At 45.6% G+C, this 19,160-nt stretch overlaps 1 protein-coding gene across 1 annotated transcript in view; it reads left to right on the top strand.

Moving 5' to 3' along the window:
* The window catches only part of LOC144113796 (uncharacterized), a 48,513-nt gene that overhangs the window by 20,327 nt on the left and 9,026 nt on the right, over window positions 1-19,160 (top strand). Inside the window, exons 6-9 of the mRNA XM_077647131.1 lie at window positions 4,088-4,345; window positions 8,621-8,873; window positions 10,532-10,620; window positions 15,370-15,569. Coding sequence (XP_077503257.1) covers window positions 4,088-4,345; window positions 8,621-8,873; window positions 10,532-10,620; window positions 15,370-15,569 — 800 coding nt within the window. The remainder of the gene's footprint in view (window positions 1-4,087; window positions 4,346-8,620; window positions 8,874-10,531; window positions 10,621-15,369; window positions 15,570-19,160) is intronic.

Below are 19,160 nucleotides of genomic sequence, written 5' to 3'. Positions count from 1 at the left end.
GTGTTGTCTGTGAAATCTGTTTGACATAAGTTATAGTGGGCCAGGATAAATGGAACTGGGATGGCAGCTTTCTCAGGTTTCCTTGTGCACAATAAAAAAGCAGACAGTGAAGACAAACTTTGTTGTGCTAATGATTGCAATCCTTTTGAACAGTCTCGTTGCATATGAAGAGAGTTGGAGGTGGATTTGAGAAAGATGTAATGGTATAGTTTGCTGGTAAAAAAAAAAAAGTCCCCATACTTTGTGGTCCTAATATCGCAAAGCGCTGCAGAAGCTTTATGTAGCATCACTTAGTTCGCAGCTGAATTCACAAAGCTTCCACATGTAAGAGTAGTTTATGACTGGCTATGGCTTTGTCTGCCACATTGGTGACAATCACGTGCTGCATTTTAGTAATGCAAAGAGGTTTTTGGATGTGGCCAGTGGTTAGCTGAAACTGGGCGTAGATTCCAAGTGCTGATCAGGCAGTGTACTATATCGATATCAGCGAATAGCTTATGCGAGTGATGCAAGTGCAATTAACAGGGGATTTGTAGCAAATAAAATGCAGTAAAAGCTCGTTAATTCAAACTTCAAGGGACCGAAAAAAATATTCTAATTATCCGGAACTTTGAATTATCGAATGACCCTGGAAAAGCTGTCAAGAGCTGCTTAAATTACTGTGTATTTATTTGGTGAAAGACTGGACAATTGACGCCTGCTTTTGAGATAAAAATGGTGCGGCAATGGTTATTTTTCACGTTTCCATCACTGCTTTACTGCGTGCATACTGTCAGAAGCGTCTAAGCAGAACTGTTCCAAAAGTTGGCCTCCCCATCATCTTTCATGGTGCAACACGGTGGAGCTCCACCGCTACTGTCACACCCCTTCATAAGCAGCACCGTCACATGTGAGGAGGTTTCACTGCATGAACCCAAAAAGCTCATGATGAGTGTGCAGTTTCAATGCAATGGAAGAACGGAAACACATGGATGGAAGCAAATGAAACTCTCAGCAGCTCCAAAGCAGAGAGAAGGAGGGAGGGACACACCAGCGATGCGCCAATCAGTGTCCGATACATTGGTTCACTGGCTGACATTGGCTAGTTTAGCCAACATCACTGTGAGCTGGCATGGAGCTCAGGAAAGTGAAACCGAAACTATGCGCTTGGACTGTTTTTCTGAGACAGGAGCCTGTTTGAATTAATGGGTACGAGAGCCGTAGCATCAGAATTAATATGCGTACGATGCCATACTTATATGGGCATTAGCCAGGACCAGGCCAGCAGTTTGAGTTAAACAAATTTATTCAGGAGGACACAGGGGCGCAACAAAAACACACGGACAAAGAAGTAGACAGGGACGAGCGCTCGTCCCTGTCTACTTCTTTGTCCGTGTGTTTTTGTTGCGCCCCTGTGTCCTCCTGAAAAGATATGAACCAACACGCCCAAATACAAGTACTTCTGAAACAAATTTATGAATTAACAGGGGTCGATTTAACGAGGTTTTACTGTTTAAATTTTGCACACATCATTTCATTTGAACTTCATATTTGAACCAATATTACATGTCCTAACTAGGTCACATTAATGAAAATCAGCTGCATTAAAATTATTTGGCGGGGAATGGCATAGTTTATAATTTTAGTATAGTTAGTATAATAGTTTTTGAGTTTAAGTACACTATACGCACACAAATGAGCATTCAATGCAAACATTGCCAATGTGATAAATAGGCGAAAATAGTGCCTGTCACATCAAACATGATTTAGGCATGTCTCATATGAATGAAAGTTATGGATAAATATCTTTCATGATGGGATGCTGTTTCTAAAGGAATAACTATATTGCTTATGGAGGTTATTCTTGTAAAATCGCTCACTGGGCGGTGGCTCAATGGTTATGCCGCTCGGCTGCTGGCCCGAAAGATGCGTATTCGATCCCGGCCACGGCGGTCGAATTTCAATGGAGGTGAAATTATCGAGGCCCGTGTGCTGTGCGATGTCAGTGCACAAAATTTCCGGAGCACTTCACTACAGCGACCCTCATAGCCTGAGTTGCTTTGGGACGTTAAAGGGACTATGCAATAAATTAATTGAGGTTACATAAAGCAAATGAGAGATAGGCATTTCATCACTCGTCACCCCAGTGCAAGAATTTTTGTTCTAGCATCAATAACAACGAAGATATAGACGATTAAAATTTACGCTCCTCCTCTCCCCCTCAACTCGTACACGTGGGCCACCAGACAAAAAGAAAACAGCTCTGGGACTGGGCCCCGCCCATGAATACGTCATCCGCTGACGTTCCTTTTCCAACTTCCGGTTGTCACTCCTAGCACCCCAGCAGCAGCGTCAGCGGCGTGATTGCGTCGCGCGTCGGGTTTCTTTGCTTGTCATCTGATGGACCCGGACCTCAAGGCGCGACTGCTCGCTCTTACGGCCGCGATGGGCATCGAGCCCTATGCGTCCACGCCGTACCGGCTGAACGTCAGCGACGACAGTAGCAACTCGGTGAGCGACTGCGAGTGGCTTCGGAACTCCCGGCAGAAGGAGGCGGTAGAGGAAAATTGAAACCATATGCGCGAAGGCAATGCCCTCGCTCGCGCGGCGGCACGAGCAGACGATTTTCACGGCTACCGGAAGTTTGCCCGTGACGTCGTGGCTGCCGTGGCTCCAGCGAATGAGAGCGTGTGGTGGCCTGGCGACGTCATGGGTACAGTGGCGTCTTTTTTCACGATTTTAGTTTCAAAATCGGTCACTACGAGCACACCAATCGGCCCGCGAATTTTAAAAAACACGGTTTTTAAAAATTCATAATAAATTGCCGGCTCAGTTCCGAAGACTCATACTTCGTGTGAATGCTTCTTAGCATCATTTCCAAGCATTGAAAACATTTACAAACGACTTTTTATTCATTGCATAGTCGCTTTAAACCCAATAAACCAGCCAACCATCTAAAGCCTGCGTGCCAGCTCTAACAGTCGCAGCTGGGACCTCCAGCACGCAGTGCGATATGTCGCCACCTTGGCGGTTTTTGGCCAGTGGGGACCAACACGAGCTTTCTACTCAAAAGAGCATTTATTGGTGTCAAGCAGGGACAAGCCAACAATGCACCAAACTACCGTAGCAAGAGGGCTTTGCGCACACTTATGGGGTGAAAAACTCGAGGGAAGCATATGCGAGAGAAAGGTTAAGTTCACCTCACGTGGCTCTGCACTCGTGGCTCGCAGTAGTCAGTCACACATGATGCTTAGGCAGACCGGTGACAGCAAGTCTCCTTGGCAGACGTGTGATCTGTGAGCATGCACGACTCCTTACCAAAATCATTCAGTGTTAAAGCATTAGAATAAGCTGCACTAACCACATAGTATCATTTAATACTCATTTAGCTTAGGTGTCAGATGAAAAAAAAAATGAAAATTGGTTTTGAGGAAAGGAAATGCTGCAGCAACTGTCCCACTTATCTCAGTGGACACCGTACCATAAGGGAAGGGTTTAAGGAGGGAGTGAAAGAAAGAAAATACCAGATGGGCACAGTCACAGCGTCACTCAAAGCCTACTTGAAGGATGCCATACCAGTGTAGTAACTTAACATTGCTAGATTGTAACTTTGAAATAAAAAATGGGTAATGCAGCACACTTAGCTTTGGAACTCAAAGGTATGTGGAGCCTTGGTGTGACCAGTTGCTGCTGACGATTGTATTAGCAAGGTAATGTTTGTGAAGCTGCCTGTATGCAAAAAAATCCACCGTTTGTTTGCCCTTGTGATAATGCAAATTTCAGAGACAGGTTTGCTGGTGCGAAATGCTGATGCCGATCTGAATGTTAAGTAATTATGAGTAGTGGGGTATAGTAGGTGTGTTTCCGAATGTAACCGTGCACCATTCGTGGTCGCTCATCCATGCATATAAGGCCGGTGTCTGATGTGACAGGCAAGCGGGAAAACCAGTCAGCGTTCTCCTCTTTCCTATTGCACTCCTCCCTGTTGTGACGCTCTGTGCAACTTTGAAATGTGGCCGTGAAAGCTGTAGCTGTGTTATGGCCACTGTTCTGTGCGCATCACTTAGCGCTAGATGTTGAAGGCCTCATCTGTGTTCCAATTGTGCAGCTGGGTGGCAAGTCTTCCATCAAGCTATCTGGAAAACGAATTGGTGGGCCCCTTTTTCGAGCCAGCACCTTGTGGCAAACCTGGATTTGTACCCCCGCCTGCTGTGGGCCCTGAGACTAGCTTACCATTGGCACCTGAAGATCCCCGTGTGGGACTGCTGGCCTTCTATGGGGCCAGTGCAGACGCCCCATTAGCTGCAGCGCCACCCCTCTTGGCTCCAACTGTCGGCTCCATGATGCCACCCATGGTGGCCCCCAGGTAGGTTCACAGGCAGTTAGGACCCTGTGTCTGGTCCTGCTTGTTCGTGATCAGCTCCTGCTTGGGTGATGCGTGTGGCTTGCTCTATCTTGGATACAAATTAATACAAATATTCCTCTATATTTGTTCCTTGGAGTTTGATGACCCAGGGTCGTAAATTTGTGACATACCAAATGCACGCTGTGTACTCCTACATAAGCACAGTGAACCCAACTTTGCACCAAATTCACCAAACTGGGCCACACCAGATAAGCTGTGTCATCCTGACAAAAATTGGGGAAATTGCACCAAACTGCTTCAAACTAGCTGCTTTCGCATTGGACAGCACCATGCGTCGTCGATCCAGGCAGACATACATAACCTTAGTAATCGCAAACAGCAGTTTCAAAATGTTGAGGTCTGTTGAAGCCTCCTTATAACAACCATGAGTGTCACGCAGCATTCATTTCTTATGTCCCATACAGTAAAACCTCGTTAATTCGAAATCGCTTAATTCGAACTTCCGGTTAATTCGAACTGACGGCCGGGTCCCGGCAAAGCCCTGTGTATTTCAATGGGTCAAAACTCCCGATAATTCGAATATGCCGGTATCCACGTCGGTTAATTCGAACTAGGCGCCGAAGGCTGGCATTACTCCTCGCATATAGAAGTCACCTCGTAGCAAATACCATGCGCTGAAAATTAAAAAAAATGCAGAATGATGAGAAAAAAAATAAGCCAGCACGCATGAGGTGAGACGTGAATTTCGTTGCCCGAACCAACCCTCCGGTGCATGCCGTAGCAGATTTTCGCTGCCGGAGCGTCGAAGCATTGGCTTGTCTATTTTTGCCTGACGCGCGGTCACGCGGGTAGCCACCCTACCGCGGGCGCTGCCTATGCTCCGGCCACGGTGGCTCCGGCGCAAGCCGTTGCAGCAGGTCAACTAAAGGACTACCTTGCCGATTACTCGCTCAGCGATGTGTTCAATGCAGATGAAACCGCGCTTTATTTTAAGTTGCTGCCGAACAAGACTGTCAGTTACAAAGGCGACACGTGTTCAGGCGGGAAGAGAAGCAAGGAAAGAGTGACGGTGTTGGTGTGCGCAAACGCGACTGGCACGGAACGGTGCCGCTTGCTAGTTATAGGCAAAGCAGCGAAGCCTCGCTGCTTTGCCTATAAAGAGACTAAAAACTCTCCCTGTTGATTATACTTTCAACAGAAAGTCGTGGATGACGCGAGCAATTTTCACGGATTGGCTGCGCACACTCGACAGGAAGTTCGCGGCACAGAACAGGAATGTTCTGTTGTTCGTCGACAACTGTTCAGCCCATTGCGACATCAGCGGACTGAAGGCGATCCGTCTGGCATTTCTGCCGAAAAACACTATGGCTGTGCTGCAGCCTATGGACCTTGGGGTTATTAAAAACCTCAAAACACTGTACAGGCGCCACCTCCTAGAGCGGATTCTTGTGTGTATGGACAGCGGCAAATCGTACGACGCCAATCTCCTCGGAGCCTGCCACATGCTGGCAACATCGTGGAGTGCTGTCAAGGCGGACACAGTCACGAACTGTTATTGAAAGTGCGGCTTCATTGAAGGCCCAGAAGCCTGCAGCACGGCAGAGCTGGATGCTCAGTGTGATGACTCCGTCGCGCTGCACCCTGCCTACGCTGCTTTATCGGAGGGTGTTGACTTCCAGAGCTTCGTAGACGTTGACAGCGGCGTGGAGACATCGGGGCCGTTAAGCGATGCCGAGATTATTGAAGCGGCCTGCGGTGACCAGATGCCGCACAACTCGGGCGCGGCGAGCACAGCTGACAGCGACGACGAGTCCGACGGAGGGGACGATCCATTGCCACCCCCGAGTGCATGTGAAACAGCGTCAGCACTCGATCTGGCTGCGCGCTACTTCTCCGCCGATGATAATTCGGACGCTGCGTTGGAGCTGTTGGGCAAGTTGCAGACGATGCTTGTCGAGTCACGGCAAAGGAAACGAAAACAAATGCGCATCACCGATTATTTTTCTCTTTGATATACTTTGCCAATCTGCTGTTAATAAACATGTTTTTGAAGCATAGTGTCATATTTAATCATAAAGCTTGCTGCTTACGCGAATGCATTTTGATGTTAGCTCCAACCGCATAAACAAATTAACTTTATTTCCTTCGACATTCGGGCTCTATGATTTTAATTTGCGCAATCGCCCGCCGCAAATGTGTAGTAGCGCGTAGTAAGAGATAACGATCTCAGATATGCCTGTTTTAGCTTCGGCCCGTGCTGCGGGGCGTGATGGCCGCTTTTTTTAGCGCCCGCTCGTTAATTCAAACTCCGCTTAATTCGAACAATTTTCCGGTCCCCCTCGAGTTCGAATTAACGAGGTTTTACTGTACTTCCATGGTGTACATTTTAGCATATGCTCGAACCATGTTCGGTCCTAAGAAGTCCTCGCATTCTGCCCATTTCTCTCAGCACATGCATAGAGTTGGCGTCCGATCGACTTTGCCAGACTTGAGTCATTAGAATCGATCTTTCATCAGCCTGATTCTGACTGGCCAGCCGATTAGACCTAGCGTGAGCCAAACGAATGAAGGTTGCATTTAATTAAGATGCAAATATTAATTTTTGGTACAATTCGCGCGTCCAGATATGGAGATTTCTTATACGGCACATCGCGTCTGCCAGAATATCTGTTTTGCCGAGCGCTGACAAGCGACAGGAAGCGACAGGTTGTGGAAAGAGCCCATGCCGACACTACACGCAGATATGATGGGGATACGTCACTGTGCAGTTTTTGGACAGAGTAAATAGGAGTTTCTGAAAATTTCACAAGCAGCGTGGCTGATGGCGAAAATCGCTATGAGGCACGATCCACCCGTACACTTCAAGCTTAAATCCATGCAGTTACGCAGGTTTGGTTACAACCTTTTTCAGCGATGTAACACTTCACCTGAATTTGAAGAAATTCGTTATTGGCGCGTACATCTTGGGCAATACCTACTGGTACTCTCGAACACGCTCCAATGCAGAGTGATATTGTATCACTTCTCACGGTTAAGTTGAAGTGGTTGAAAATGGCCCAAATGCAGGAATGTGGCACACAGCAATAATGACTGTTCATTTACATCTGACAGTTAATGGAGCTGTCATTTTAACTGTCATAGAATCTAATTTTCTAAGGTGTCAACATAGTGTACAGTTTATAAGACAAAGGTTTCATTTATTTGTTTGGGGTTTTTATAACCTGTTTCCAGCATATATTAAGTGCAAGGCTGCTCTCAGTGGCCTTTGAGGATCCAATGGTCATGCGCAAGCCTATTACATCAATCCCCACTAAATTCGGTAGTCATTGGGAATTGCCGTGTGGCCCCGGCCGATCTGCATTGAGCTGTTATTGACTCAGCCGAGGGTATTAGTCCAGTTTTTTATTTCACACCAATTTTTCAATGTTTTCATGCTGTAAATTTCATGTGGATTATCAAAATTCCTGCAAAATAGCATGGAAATTGTGTGCAGGTGATTTCAAGGCAGGTGTATAATTTAGAGCGAAAATGTTAACTTGCTTTGGGTACTCATCACATGATATACCACCTAATAAAACCGCAGTCTCATATGCTTGTCTAGAAAATAAGATTCGCTGCTATTTAGGCAGTGAAGTTGAAACTAAAGTAAGTTGTAATATGTAGTATAACTTGCTGTAGGAGCACAATATTTGTTAATAGGGCGCCTTCAGAAAAGACACATATTTGTGTATGTAAAGGTTGGGCTCTTAAAGCGAATGGCTTTCTTTGGCTGCCGTTTCAATTTTCTTTGTCTGACCGAATGAGTCACCAAGAGGCAATGGAGAGCACTGAGGGGTAAGGGTCTCTGTGGAGGGCAGAGTTGGAGGAGCGAGCGAGGTCACGTGGTTTAGCAGCAAGTGAGAAGGATCAATTGGTGTGACTTCTCGCATTGGGTGTGCAGCATGGTAGTGTTCGCTTCATGCCAGGAAGGAGTGTTGTGTTGGTGTCCGATGTAGTAAATGAAAAGGTCTCAAAAATGCCACCAAAGCATATCCTCACCCAAGAAGAATTGAAAGAACGCTGTCGTTCACTCGCCGAGAAAGCACGCCAGCGCTAATCATGCTAGTATGTGCGTTGCATTACAGTGATCCATGGACGCTCACAATAATTCAGAGGGATAAGGAAGTTATTACCTTACTTAGATAACCATCTTTTATGGTTTCTGCATGAATTTTTTTGGCTTTCTCTACCCAAGGGTGAGGTACGGAAGAGGCAACTTGGCCCTCTTGTGGGCAGTGTGAACTGTGCAGGTCAGGGCGCTGAACATGCTGGGCCATCACCATGCAACTCTCCTCTGTCTTCAGCACCAGCATCACCATATGAGTCACCACCAACATCAGGCTGCAACTCTCGTGCCACATCTCCCTGGACTGGCACTGCTGTGACCAGGATGCATTGGGATGGTGCACCATCCTCAGTTGAGGAGCTCCTGCACAGGGCACATCTTAAGAAGTATTCTCACGCGTTTAAAAACTGCTCCTTGGATGATGTAAGTTGTTTGCAAGGTTTGGCAGCATTTTTTATTTTTTTTAGCTGTCAAATGACATCTTGAAATGATGCCGTGTGAACAGGATGGTCCTGACTTATACTTAGTGGTGTGGGCAGGGACATTATATTAAATTTTTTTGTTGTCCCACCATAGTACTTGTCAGTTTTACACTTGCAAACTTGATAAAGTGAATCCAGCTGCCATGGGTGTGCTGGTAAGTTAGTGTTTGGTACAAATTTGTTGTTCACAACTAAATGTAAGTCGAATCGTAATAGTTCTTACTTTTTTTACGCAGGTTTTGGAGGTGCATTGAAGAGTGGGCCTGCACTTCTTGCATTTATACATGCGTCTATTCTGGCAGCCTACAAAAGTTGCCATTGTTGCATGAGATACGCTAAACGTGAGAGGAATGGGTTAAGCACAGCCACATTCTTGCATGCTTACTACTTCTCGGGGAGGCACCTATGATGTATGCAGGATGTGGTATGTAACATTTTGTAACGGTGAAACTTGGGAACTTTGTTGGCAGCATAGGTAAAGCATTACTTATGTAGTCATATAAATACTGAAATTAATTCGCTGTTAAATGTTTGTAGAAAGTTTGTTTAAAATCTATAGCGTGTTACGAAAATCCTCAGTACTGAAGCATTCATGACACTGCTTGATTGTAAGTTGTTTTTTTTTTTTCAAGCTGTAAGTAGAGAACATAAAATTCAAAATGTACACTTCTTGGGTGCCTGATTACATCATGTACTGTTGGGGTCAAAAGTAATTGCCCCTCCCCCTCCAAGTTCCAAACTGTGCCATGCTGAATATGAGTGCCACTTGGAGGGGGGGTTTCAGTTACTTTTGACCCCGTTAGTGCATGGCATGGCTTCCTTACAGCCTGTAGTGGCATGCCCAATTCTGCCCAGTTGCAATTGCTACCAGCGCATGTAAGCAGCTGTGATCTCTGCGCACATAGCAGAAAAACAATAAATCCTGTAAAGTTGCAAAATGTAGAAAATTTTTAAAGTAATTATGGTTTCAAGAGCGGAGTACTAAAATTTTTAGTGTACTGATCATGCATTGAAAAATTCATACCTTTTGTTTAGCTTTATTTTGTGCACACAATGTACTATGCAAACCGACCATCCGATTGTAATAAATGCAGTCTCGGGTGCCAACATGGGAACACAAGAAACACTGTTGACTGAGAAGGCCTCACAATTGTATTGATAATGCAACGGCAACAGTGACTGTGCCCATGACGCCACTCACAGGCAACTGCCGCTTCAAGGGTTTCCCCGCTCTTGGTCTTCCCACCTGTACTCTTTTTGAGTGTCTGATTACATCATGTACTGTTGGGGTGAAAAGTAATTGCCCCCCCACCCCACCGCCCAAGTTCCAAACTGTGCCCTGGAAAGTAAACTCTGTCCTCGCCTCACATCTGCCATGAACTGTCCATACTTCAGAGCCAGGGGGGACATGGCACGTCTCAGCTGTCAGAGTCGGAATTTCAGTGGGTAAAATTGATATGAGTCGCACGGAGGAGCACACTAGCGCAGACATGCTCGCCGGTTCACGGTGTCATAGCGTGACCTGTGGGCCACGGAAAGCAATGGCTGATGGTCTTTTTTTCATTGCTACTACATAAATATTTTTGAATTTTGTTTTAGGTCTTAGCCATGAATGAAGAGGCTATGAAGCACAAAGGACTTCCAGCCAGTTGTTCAAGACGACTGCTCAAAGAAATTGCTTTGCTGAAGTAAGCAACATTTGCATATTTGCAAAAAAAAAATTTAACCAGTAATGTTCTGCTGTATCTTGGGTAACTTTGTCATTTATTCCATGGCGGCTCAGTGGCTTTGGCATTCAGGTGCTGAGCTCAAGATAACAAGATCAAATCCTGGTCATGGCGACCACATTTTGAGGAAGGTGAAATGCAAAAACACCCTTGTGCTACGCAATGTCAACACATGTTAAAGTACCCCAGGTGGCCAAAATTTATCCAAAGCCCTCCCTTATGGCACACCACACAAAGAGCTTCATGATGTTGAACCCCACAAATCAATCATAAACCATTTGTACTTACCATGCCTGGTAGTGCTGGTACTTGCAGTATGCTCAGCACACACCCTTTGTGTACAAAAGGCAAGGAATCTTATTGCTGGGAGACATGGACAGCTTGCCAAGGCTCTACTAGCTACCATTCTAGCAACAGTAAATCTGAATTTGTCCTGCCACGGTGGCTCAGTGACTGTGGCGTTCAGCTGACGAGCCCAGGGTTGCGGGATCAAACCCCGGTGCAGCAGTTGCATTTTGATGGAGATTGAAAGCAAAAAAAAAATGGCGATCGATTTGCGTAGTTAGGCCAGATGTGAATTAGGTGCAATAGCATTTCGCGGTTCACGTCAGTTCAAGTGTTCAGATCTAGTGTTTACGGATGGCAGTTGTTCGGATAGCAATAATGAGCTGATGTCCATATTTGCGGAACTGGTCATTCTCCATTCATGGATAGATCCCTGGGAGTCTTCCTACCCCTCCTGGTGCAGTGGTGCAGTAGTCAAGCAATTCGCCACTGCCCATGGCAGGTGCTGCCATCAGTGGGACTTTGGTTGTTTGGGTTGGGTTGCAACCCAGGTCACTCTTCCCGAGCAGAGCCTCTCACGATTAATTGAGCTGCTGCCTTACACGATGGGCAGGTTAGGTGTGTGCGTGCATGCTTGTGTGTGTGTGTGTGTTTGTGTGTGTGTGCGTGTGTGTGTAAGACCAAGGAGCATAGGAGATTTTTGTTTTTAATTTGTGGTGTTGATTAATTGATATTAACAGTGACGACTTTATTGCTTAAAGATAATTGATTAGAAAAGCAGAAGAAAAAAACCACATGCCACCAGTGGGAACCAAACACACGGCCTTCCGAATTACGCTACCGGTGCTCTGCCAACTTAGCTACGGCAGCGGCTGTCAGATCTTTTTGCTTTTGGGGATATGCAACTTCACGTGTGACCTAACCTTGAGAATGTTCACCAGCGCCGCCCTCGTCCATCAGTGGCAGCCGTAGTACATCCTGTATTACTGCCGGTGTGACGTGGAACGTCATCGAACGGTGACGGCAGAAGCTGTGTTAGAACCTTCTTATGCTACCTATGGCATCAAGACTGCCAGAACTGAGGCCCTCGTTAAGCAATTAAGCAGTCAAGGGAAGGGAAATGAGGTGCTTGTTACAGTACATCTGGCAGAAGCCAACAACCACAGAAACCAAGGAGCACAGGGGATTTTTCTTTTTAATTTGTGGTGTTTATCAATGGAAGTTATTAGTGAATACTTTATCGCTTGAAGATTACTAGAAAAGCATGTCTGCACAATGTTCTGTATTTATCTGTCCATGTTGTAAAAATTTCTCTTTTGCAAACTACTGGCCCATTTGGTCTCAAGCACAGACCACGGAGTAGCTTATGGTAGTCTGCATTTACCGATAAATAATTTAACATCGGAACTTGCCTGGACTGTCTGGAATCGGCAGAAAACTGCAGTCATCTGCGCGCAGAATTTTTGCCGAGGCGAGCGGAATAGCCGATTTGAGGTACTGCACCATCTGGTGAACTGCGAGACAACCAGTGTGCCTGCTTGAAGCTGGGCTAAGTCTCACAGTACCCCAGATGGCACAGCCTGTCAAATCTGGTGCTGTGCTCGCCTGGACAAAATTCCTGCGCTGAGATGACTGCAGTTATTCGCTTATTGCGGACAATCCAGGCAAGTTCTAATGTTAAATCACTTTTAAATAAACACGGAGACTATCATATGCCACCTTGTGGTCTGTGGTTGAGCACAAATAGGCCAGTAGTTTGCGTAGGATAATTTTTTACAACCCGGACTGATAAATATGGAACACTCTATATGTGTATGTGTTTTTGTATATAGCCCATCACCCGGTGGGAAGGTGAGCAGCCTATAAGTGCTAGCACACTAAAACACCCACTTGCTGTGTAATGTCAGTGCATATAGAAAAACCCCAGTTGGTCAAATTTAATCCAGAGCCCTCCACTACGGCATCTCTCATATCCACACTGAACTGCACAAAAAATTGGAGCATAGTGCAGTCATGCCAAGAATTAGAGGCCTTCATCCGTGCAGATGGAATTCCTTATGATAGGTGATAACCACCTGCCATCCACAAGTGCAGCAAGTCATCATTGCACTGTGCTCCATTCCCTTTGCCCAATTTACTGAATTGAGGTTCATTTTAAACATCTTCATGTTTAAAACTAAGAAATCCAGATTTACTGTTATGCAGGATTTAATGAAGCTGCACATAGGATGTTCAGTCTGAGTGAGTTGGAGACCTTATGACACGGTATTTTTTGCAGCAGAGCTGTCATTGCTATGTCCTATTGCGCACGTTATTCAGCTTCATCAAAGGTTGTGATTCATCGGAACTTAAACATGGATCGTGATCCCTTCAAGGTAGCACTGTATGACGTATAAACTCTTTCGCTGCTGCAAAAAAAAAATGACTGATTTTGGGTGTTTCAAAATAAAAATTATTTCTTCAAGAAGTGATAAATGCACTGTGCATTGTAATTCATAAAACTGTAGCTTATTGGCTATACTTAAAAACAAAAAGAAATGCCAGAGTTGTGTGTGCAAAACTTTTCGAATATTTATTGGTTAAATATGCTGGTAACAGAAAATAATACAAGAAAAACAATACAAAAATAAGCCGCTGCATGGAGCCAGAAGTTGAGTGCAAAAAAAAATGAAATATACAAAACATTGCACGCATCCTTAGCTACCATTTTGCGATTTTCAGCTGTGTACAGCATGCAGTGCACTTTCCGTGGCCTTTGAAGTTAGGGAACATGCCTGCTGTGTCACTAGAGAAAGCATTCATGTGAGGACATTAAGTGGGGGTAGATATGAGATGTGCTGCTCATTACATTTGTACTGAGTTCTGTTCTTGTTTTTTTATTACAGAACTTGCAGTTCCTCCTTTTCTCCATTTTATTTTTTTTTTTTTTTTCCGGTGGGTAGTGAACGGGATCTATGGGTGAAAGCGGGCTTGGCCTTCCGTGACGTCATCATAATAAAAAATCTGCTCGCACATTTGGTAAAATGTCTTGGCACTATGTTGCGAAGACCCTAAAGCACCAACTAAAACCATCTTCGTCATTTACGAATCAAATGCACTACATAAATACAATGTGAAGGTAAAACTAAAAACGTGAGCACGCATTGATATCCCGGGCCTCAAAAACGAAGTCGCACAATTGGAACTGAAATCCGACCATTCCATATGGTTTTATTCAGCACTGCTGCTCTCAAACGCAAAAGACAGCATAAGAACTGACAAAAGTGCTCAGTGTAGCCTTTCGCCTTTGAGGAGGGTGCGGCGCAACAGATTCCATGTTCGCCAGCCAGCGCACTACATCCGGTCAGAGTTTCATTTTTCACTTCGCTTCTTCATTAAAAAATGCGGGGGAGGTCCGCCGGGCAGAGGGAGAGGATGTGGAGGGAAGAGGCGAAGGGTTCTGGGCACGGTGCAGGCAGTAGTGGGGAAGGAGGGATGATAGTGGGCTAGAGTCAGGGGTGAGGGGAGTATGTGTGTGTCTGTAGTTTGCACCAGAGTGTTGTGTGTTTATCTAGAGATGGGTGGGGCGGGGGTCAAGAAACAAAACGGAAAGCAATGAGATGGTGTTATAGAAGCAAACTAGATGGTGCAGCTTGCCCAGGAGCACCTGACGAATTTTTGGCGGCAGATCCAAAACGTCAGTCACACAGTCTGGTCACACAGTCTGGTCACACATAACCGATGGCCTATGGCACGGTAGCTAAAGAGTTCAAGCAATAGCTTTAATGTTCCCATTTGATGGAAAAGGTGGCAGTGGTGGCGGCTTTGTGTCGAGAAACCCACATCACACCGGTGTTGTGTCGAGAAAGCTACGTCATATCCTGTTTGCTTGACATGTCATAGTGGCTCCAGCATGTGGCAGCCTCCGGAAAAACCTCGCGATCTGATATACGTCGCTGCCTCGACAGATGGCACGTGAGCAGCATAAATTTCTCTCAGTGCGGAACCTGCGTCCAGGTGGAACACTCCTTTATGGCCAAGTGATTGTGTGTGTAGTGCAGTGAGTACTAATCAACGTATGTGTATGTCGAAGCAACATTATGTACATAAACTGTAGTGTGGAAGAATTCAAAGGCAAGTATGTGGAAACTGTGTAATGATAATTGTGATAAGTGTGTGAATGTGAACAAAGAATAGTGAATGTGTCTGTGAAGAGAAACCACTGAAGGAAAACATCGACGCTATGGCTTCATACCTGCAAGGTGGAGCTTAAGTGTCCTCCTAATTTTTCTTCATGCTACTAAAGCATTTAATTTCTACAGCTAGAATTACAGTGCTCGTGGCACTCATTTGGAATGAATTCTGCTTGCTGTTGCCTAATGATGAAGTTTTGCTGCTGAGATTTTCTGGCTTTGTAGAAGTGCCACTTGTGCATTCTGTGTGCAGGAGCCACACCAATGGGGTGCTAAGCAGCCGGACCATAGCCACAGGGGCAGCAGCTGCTTTCAGCCATGCAAGCGGAGAGAGCTCTACTACATCTTGCTCTTCAGAGTGTTCCAGCCCTTCTCCTCCTCCTGCACTTAAAGCCGTCCGCACCCACAGCCCAGCCAGTTCAGGCTCAGATGACAGCACACAGCCATCAACTGGTACTTGTGGCCTAGTTATAATTGCCCAAAAGCAGCTGTGGGCATGCTGCTGCATGTAGCTGCATAGCGGCACTAATAGCCAGTGCCGAGAAACACGGGATCTTACATTGGAAGCAATTTCTGCGATTGCATGTTTTGAAAGACTTGTTCTGCTTTATAAGGACTCTGCATTGCCCCTGGAATAGCGCAATTTTTATTTCCCCTTAAGATGTTGCATTCTGTGAAATGATTCAACTATTATAAAGTCTGGGCTAGTTTCCTTCACAATTGCTTTGCGTATATAATTGTGAGCAACTCCGTCTCATTATCAACATGCAAATCTTGACAGCTGAGCTGGCTTCATAATACAGTAAAAGCTCGTTAATTCGACCCCCATTAGTTGGAAATTTGGATAATTCAAACTGCCAGTTCGGTCTTATTTATTATTGGCTCAGTCCCGGCCAACAGCAGTGTAAGTCTATGGCACCATACACTCGTAAATTCGGATGCTACAGCCCTCACACCAGTTAATTCAAACAGGCTCCCAAAAGAGATCGTGGGAATAGCCCCACTCAAAAACCCAAATTTTGTGCTGCAGAGTCACTGGCAGCCTGCACACCTGTGACAGCAGCCTGCAGCAGCAGATATGATGACGAACAGGTGGCCCAAGTTCCAAGAGCAGTCCAAGCACATAGTTTTGGGTTTCACTTTTCTGAGCTTCGGGCCAGCTCACGGCAAAGGCGGCTCAGTATCAGCGAGCCAACCAAAGTTTCGGGCGCTGATTGATGCATCACTGGTGTTTTTTTCCTCCCCTCTCTTTTTTTATCTTCTCCCAACTTTCCCGCTGCTGAGCGTTTCCTTCTGTTCCGTCCGCAAGCTTCCATTCTTCCAGTACACCTTTACCTATGTACTCGTCATGTACCGTTCGCGGATTGTGTAGTGAAACCTCCTCACACGCGACCGTGCCACTTTTGAGGGGCATAACGCGGTAGAGCTCCCCGATGTCGCAGCGTGAAAAATGCCAGGGAGGCCCGATTTTGTAGCAGTTCTGCTTGGACGCTTCCAACAGTGTGCGTGCCATAAATTATTGATGGAAACAAATAGTCATTGCCGTGCTATCCTCATCTCAAAAGCAGGTACCTATTGCCCAGTCTTTCATCAAATAAGTTTACCGTGATGCAAGCAGTTATTGAGTTTTTTCATGGTCATTCGATAATTAGTAATTTCTTTTAGGTCCCCTCAGGTCCAAATTAATGAGCTTTTACTGTAACATAATAGTCATTAAAGCCTGGTTGTTAGAGATGGGCTTGAGTGTATTGGTGAAACCCACAAAGCTCAATTGTTTGAGACTTTGCTGCGATAAGCATTACCTTATGTTTTCTCGTTGTGCTGTGTTTGTAGTTCATATAATGCGGCATGGTGTGTGGTGAGGTTTCTTTGCAGAGCATTGAGGTGGCAAATATTTGCAGCACTGAAGCAGCAGCTTTTGTAGCATGCTGCGCATTGCAAACTAGAGCTTAATGTGAACATTTCCTGTTTTTATGGTGGACTACTTTTTGATGTGTTGCGGTTCTAGCAAGGTGGCTTACTTTGTAGAGTGTCTGTTGTATCAGCAGTGTTCTTAACATGCCCATTCGAGCAAGAAGAGGTGACAAGGTAACTGGTTAAGTTTAGGTACTAAGGAGACCCGTGGCTGTCTTCCACTCTAGAAAAAAAAAATTGAAGAAGCAAGATGAGCCCTTTTTTTTTGCTCAAGGAGCCCCAACAGCCTTCAGCATGTGTGCCAAGGAACCCCCCTCCCTTTCCTGGAGTGGCGGAGCAGCTGCCGGCAGCGCAGCGCCGTGGCTGATCACGTGGTTCATCACGTGGTTGGTCACGTGACCAAGCTCCACTTGGCCATCTGTAGCTATCGCGTCACTCCAGGTTTAACCAGAGCTAAAGCACCGCCAATTCTTTTTTTTTTTTATTCAGTGCCCATCTCTCACTCTTGCTCAAACCTCTAACCGCAAGACAAGAATGCAGAAAGCTAAAGTCACAAGATAAACATTTCTCTGCATTAGTGGATTCGACTGGCTGGGCTGTGCACAGCCATGTGTGTGGGTTGTGCATACCTTGTCCGGCTTTCATTGGCTATCTTCCGCTTCCCGCTCCGGCATCAGTGCAGCGTCAGAATTTTTTTTTTCTTCTTTTGACAGATACTTGCTTTCCAGCACAAAGTGCCTTGCCGGCGGCAAAACTTGCCTTGCCGGCGGCCACAATTTCAGTCACCAAACGCACATGATTGCACGTAACATTCATCGCATTGTGCGCCATGCCCCTTCCATACCATCTTGCTGGTGTTCTAAAAATACATGCACTGGTGCAGCTGGGCACAGCATTGTCTTGGCACGCTCCCAAGTTCACCGGGCGAGCCACTGCCATTGGCACTCTCGTCAAAATGCGATGTGCCGTTACTGGTGCGCGGCATCTTGGCGTGCTGCCAAGGTCTGTGCTGTGGGCAGCACCAACACCGACAGCTCAAAACTGAGGAACGAGCTAAAAAGAGCTAATGCTCTGAAGTGAGTTTTAGCTAACTAGGTACTGTGCCTGCTTTGCACACAACCACCAGAAGCAGGGCAGAATGGTGGGCCTGTTGGTATGGCATGTTAAAGAGGAAAATTCACTCCGATGGAGTGATCGAAGGTGCCCGCAACAAAGTTTTCGACGGGGAGAAGTTTCGACATGCCAAAGTGCTTGTGCCTCTGTGCAACAGGCTTAGTAAGCCAGAGCTTCCTGCGCGATGTTCAAGAATACAGACGCAGAATCCAAATGAGTCATTCAATGCGCTGGTATGGAAGAGGTACCAGAAGACTGAATTTGCATCCTTGAGAACAGTGGAGACTGCAGCAGCCTTGGCTGTGTTAGAATTCAATGAGGGTGCACGCGGCATCAGGAGGGTGCTCGACAAGCTGCAGCTAGAATATGGAGTCCACCAAAGACAGCATTTCACGAGTGCAGACAAGGGCACTGTACAGCTCTAAAGCTGAAAAAAAAAAAAAGACTACGACTTGGAGCAATTGCCACAGAAAAGCATCATGTTCATGTTGAAGAGGAAGGCCTAACCTATACAGCAGGGCACTTTAATTATTTTTGGCCATAAAATAAAATAGCATGTTCTGAAATCTTTGAACTTATTTTTCTCAGTTCGCACTCTTTGAGAATACGACACCGTGAAGAAAACTATAATTTCCAAACTGCTCCACCAGAAGTTACTTTCAATGTGGTGTCTAGTCTGAAATTTTATCAGGCACAAGATAAGGTAGTTTTTACATCTCTGTATTTTCTAGCACACAAATGTTTCAGATGTTTGGTATAGAATGACAACCAAAAAAATTTAACTGCATTTTTAAAATGGGGTTTTTACAGAAATGGCATAAAAATTGCGTGACTGGCTTTATCCTGTACTATAAACCACCTGCATCTAATTGTAGAGTTTATCTTCATTATTTTCAAAATGCTAGTTTTCCTAAGCTGACACACCAGCTCAATATGGCAGCTGTAAGTTTTTTTCTCTTTGTGCTAGGGTGATGAAATTAGCAATGCAGTCAAATGACAAGAAAATAAACCACCCCT

The sequence above is a fragment of the Amblyomma americanum genome, chromosome 1, assembly GCF_052857255.1.
Source record: "Amblyomma americanum isolate KBUSLIRL-KWMA chromosome 1, ASM5285725v1, whole genome shotgun sequence".
Lineage (NCBI taxonomy): Eukaryota > Metazoa > Arthropoda > Arachnida > Ixodida > Ixodidae > Amblyomma > Amblyomma americanum.
The sequence above is the reverse complement of the archived record's forward strand: the minus strand, read 5'-3'. Positions and strand labels throughout refer to the sequence as shown.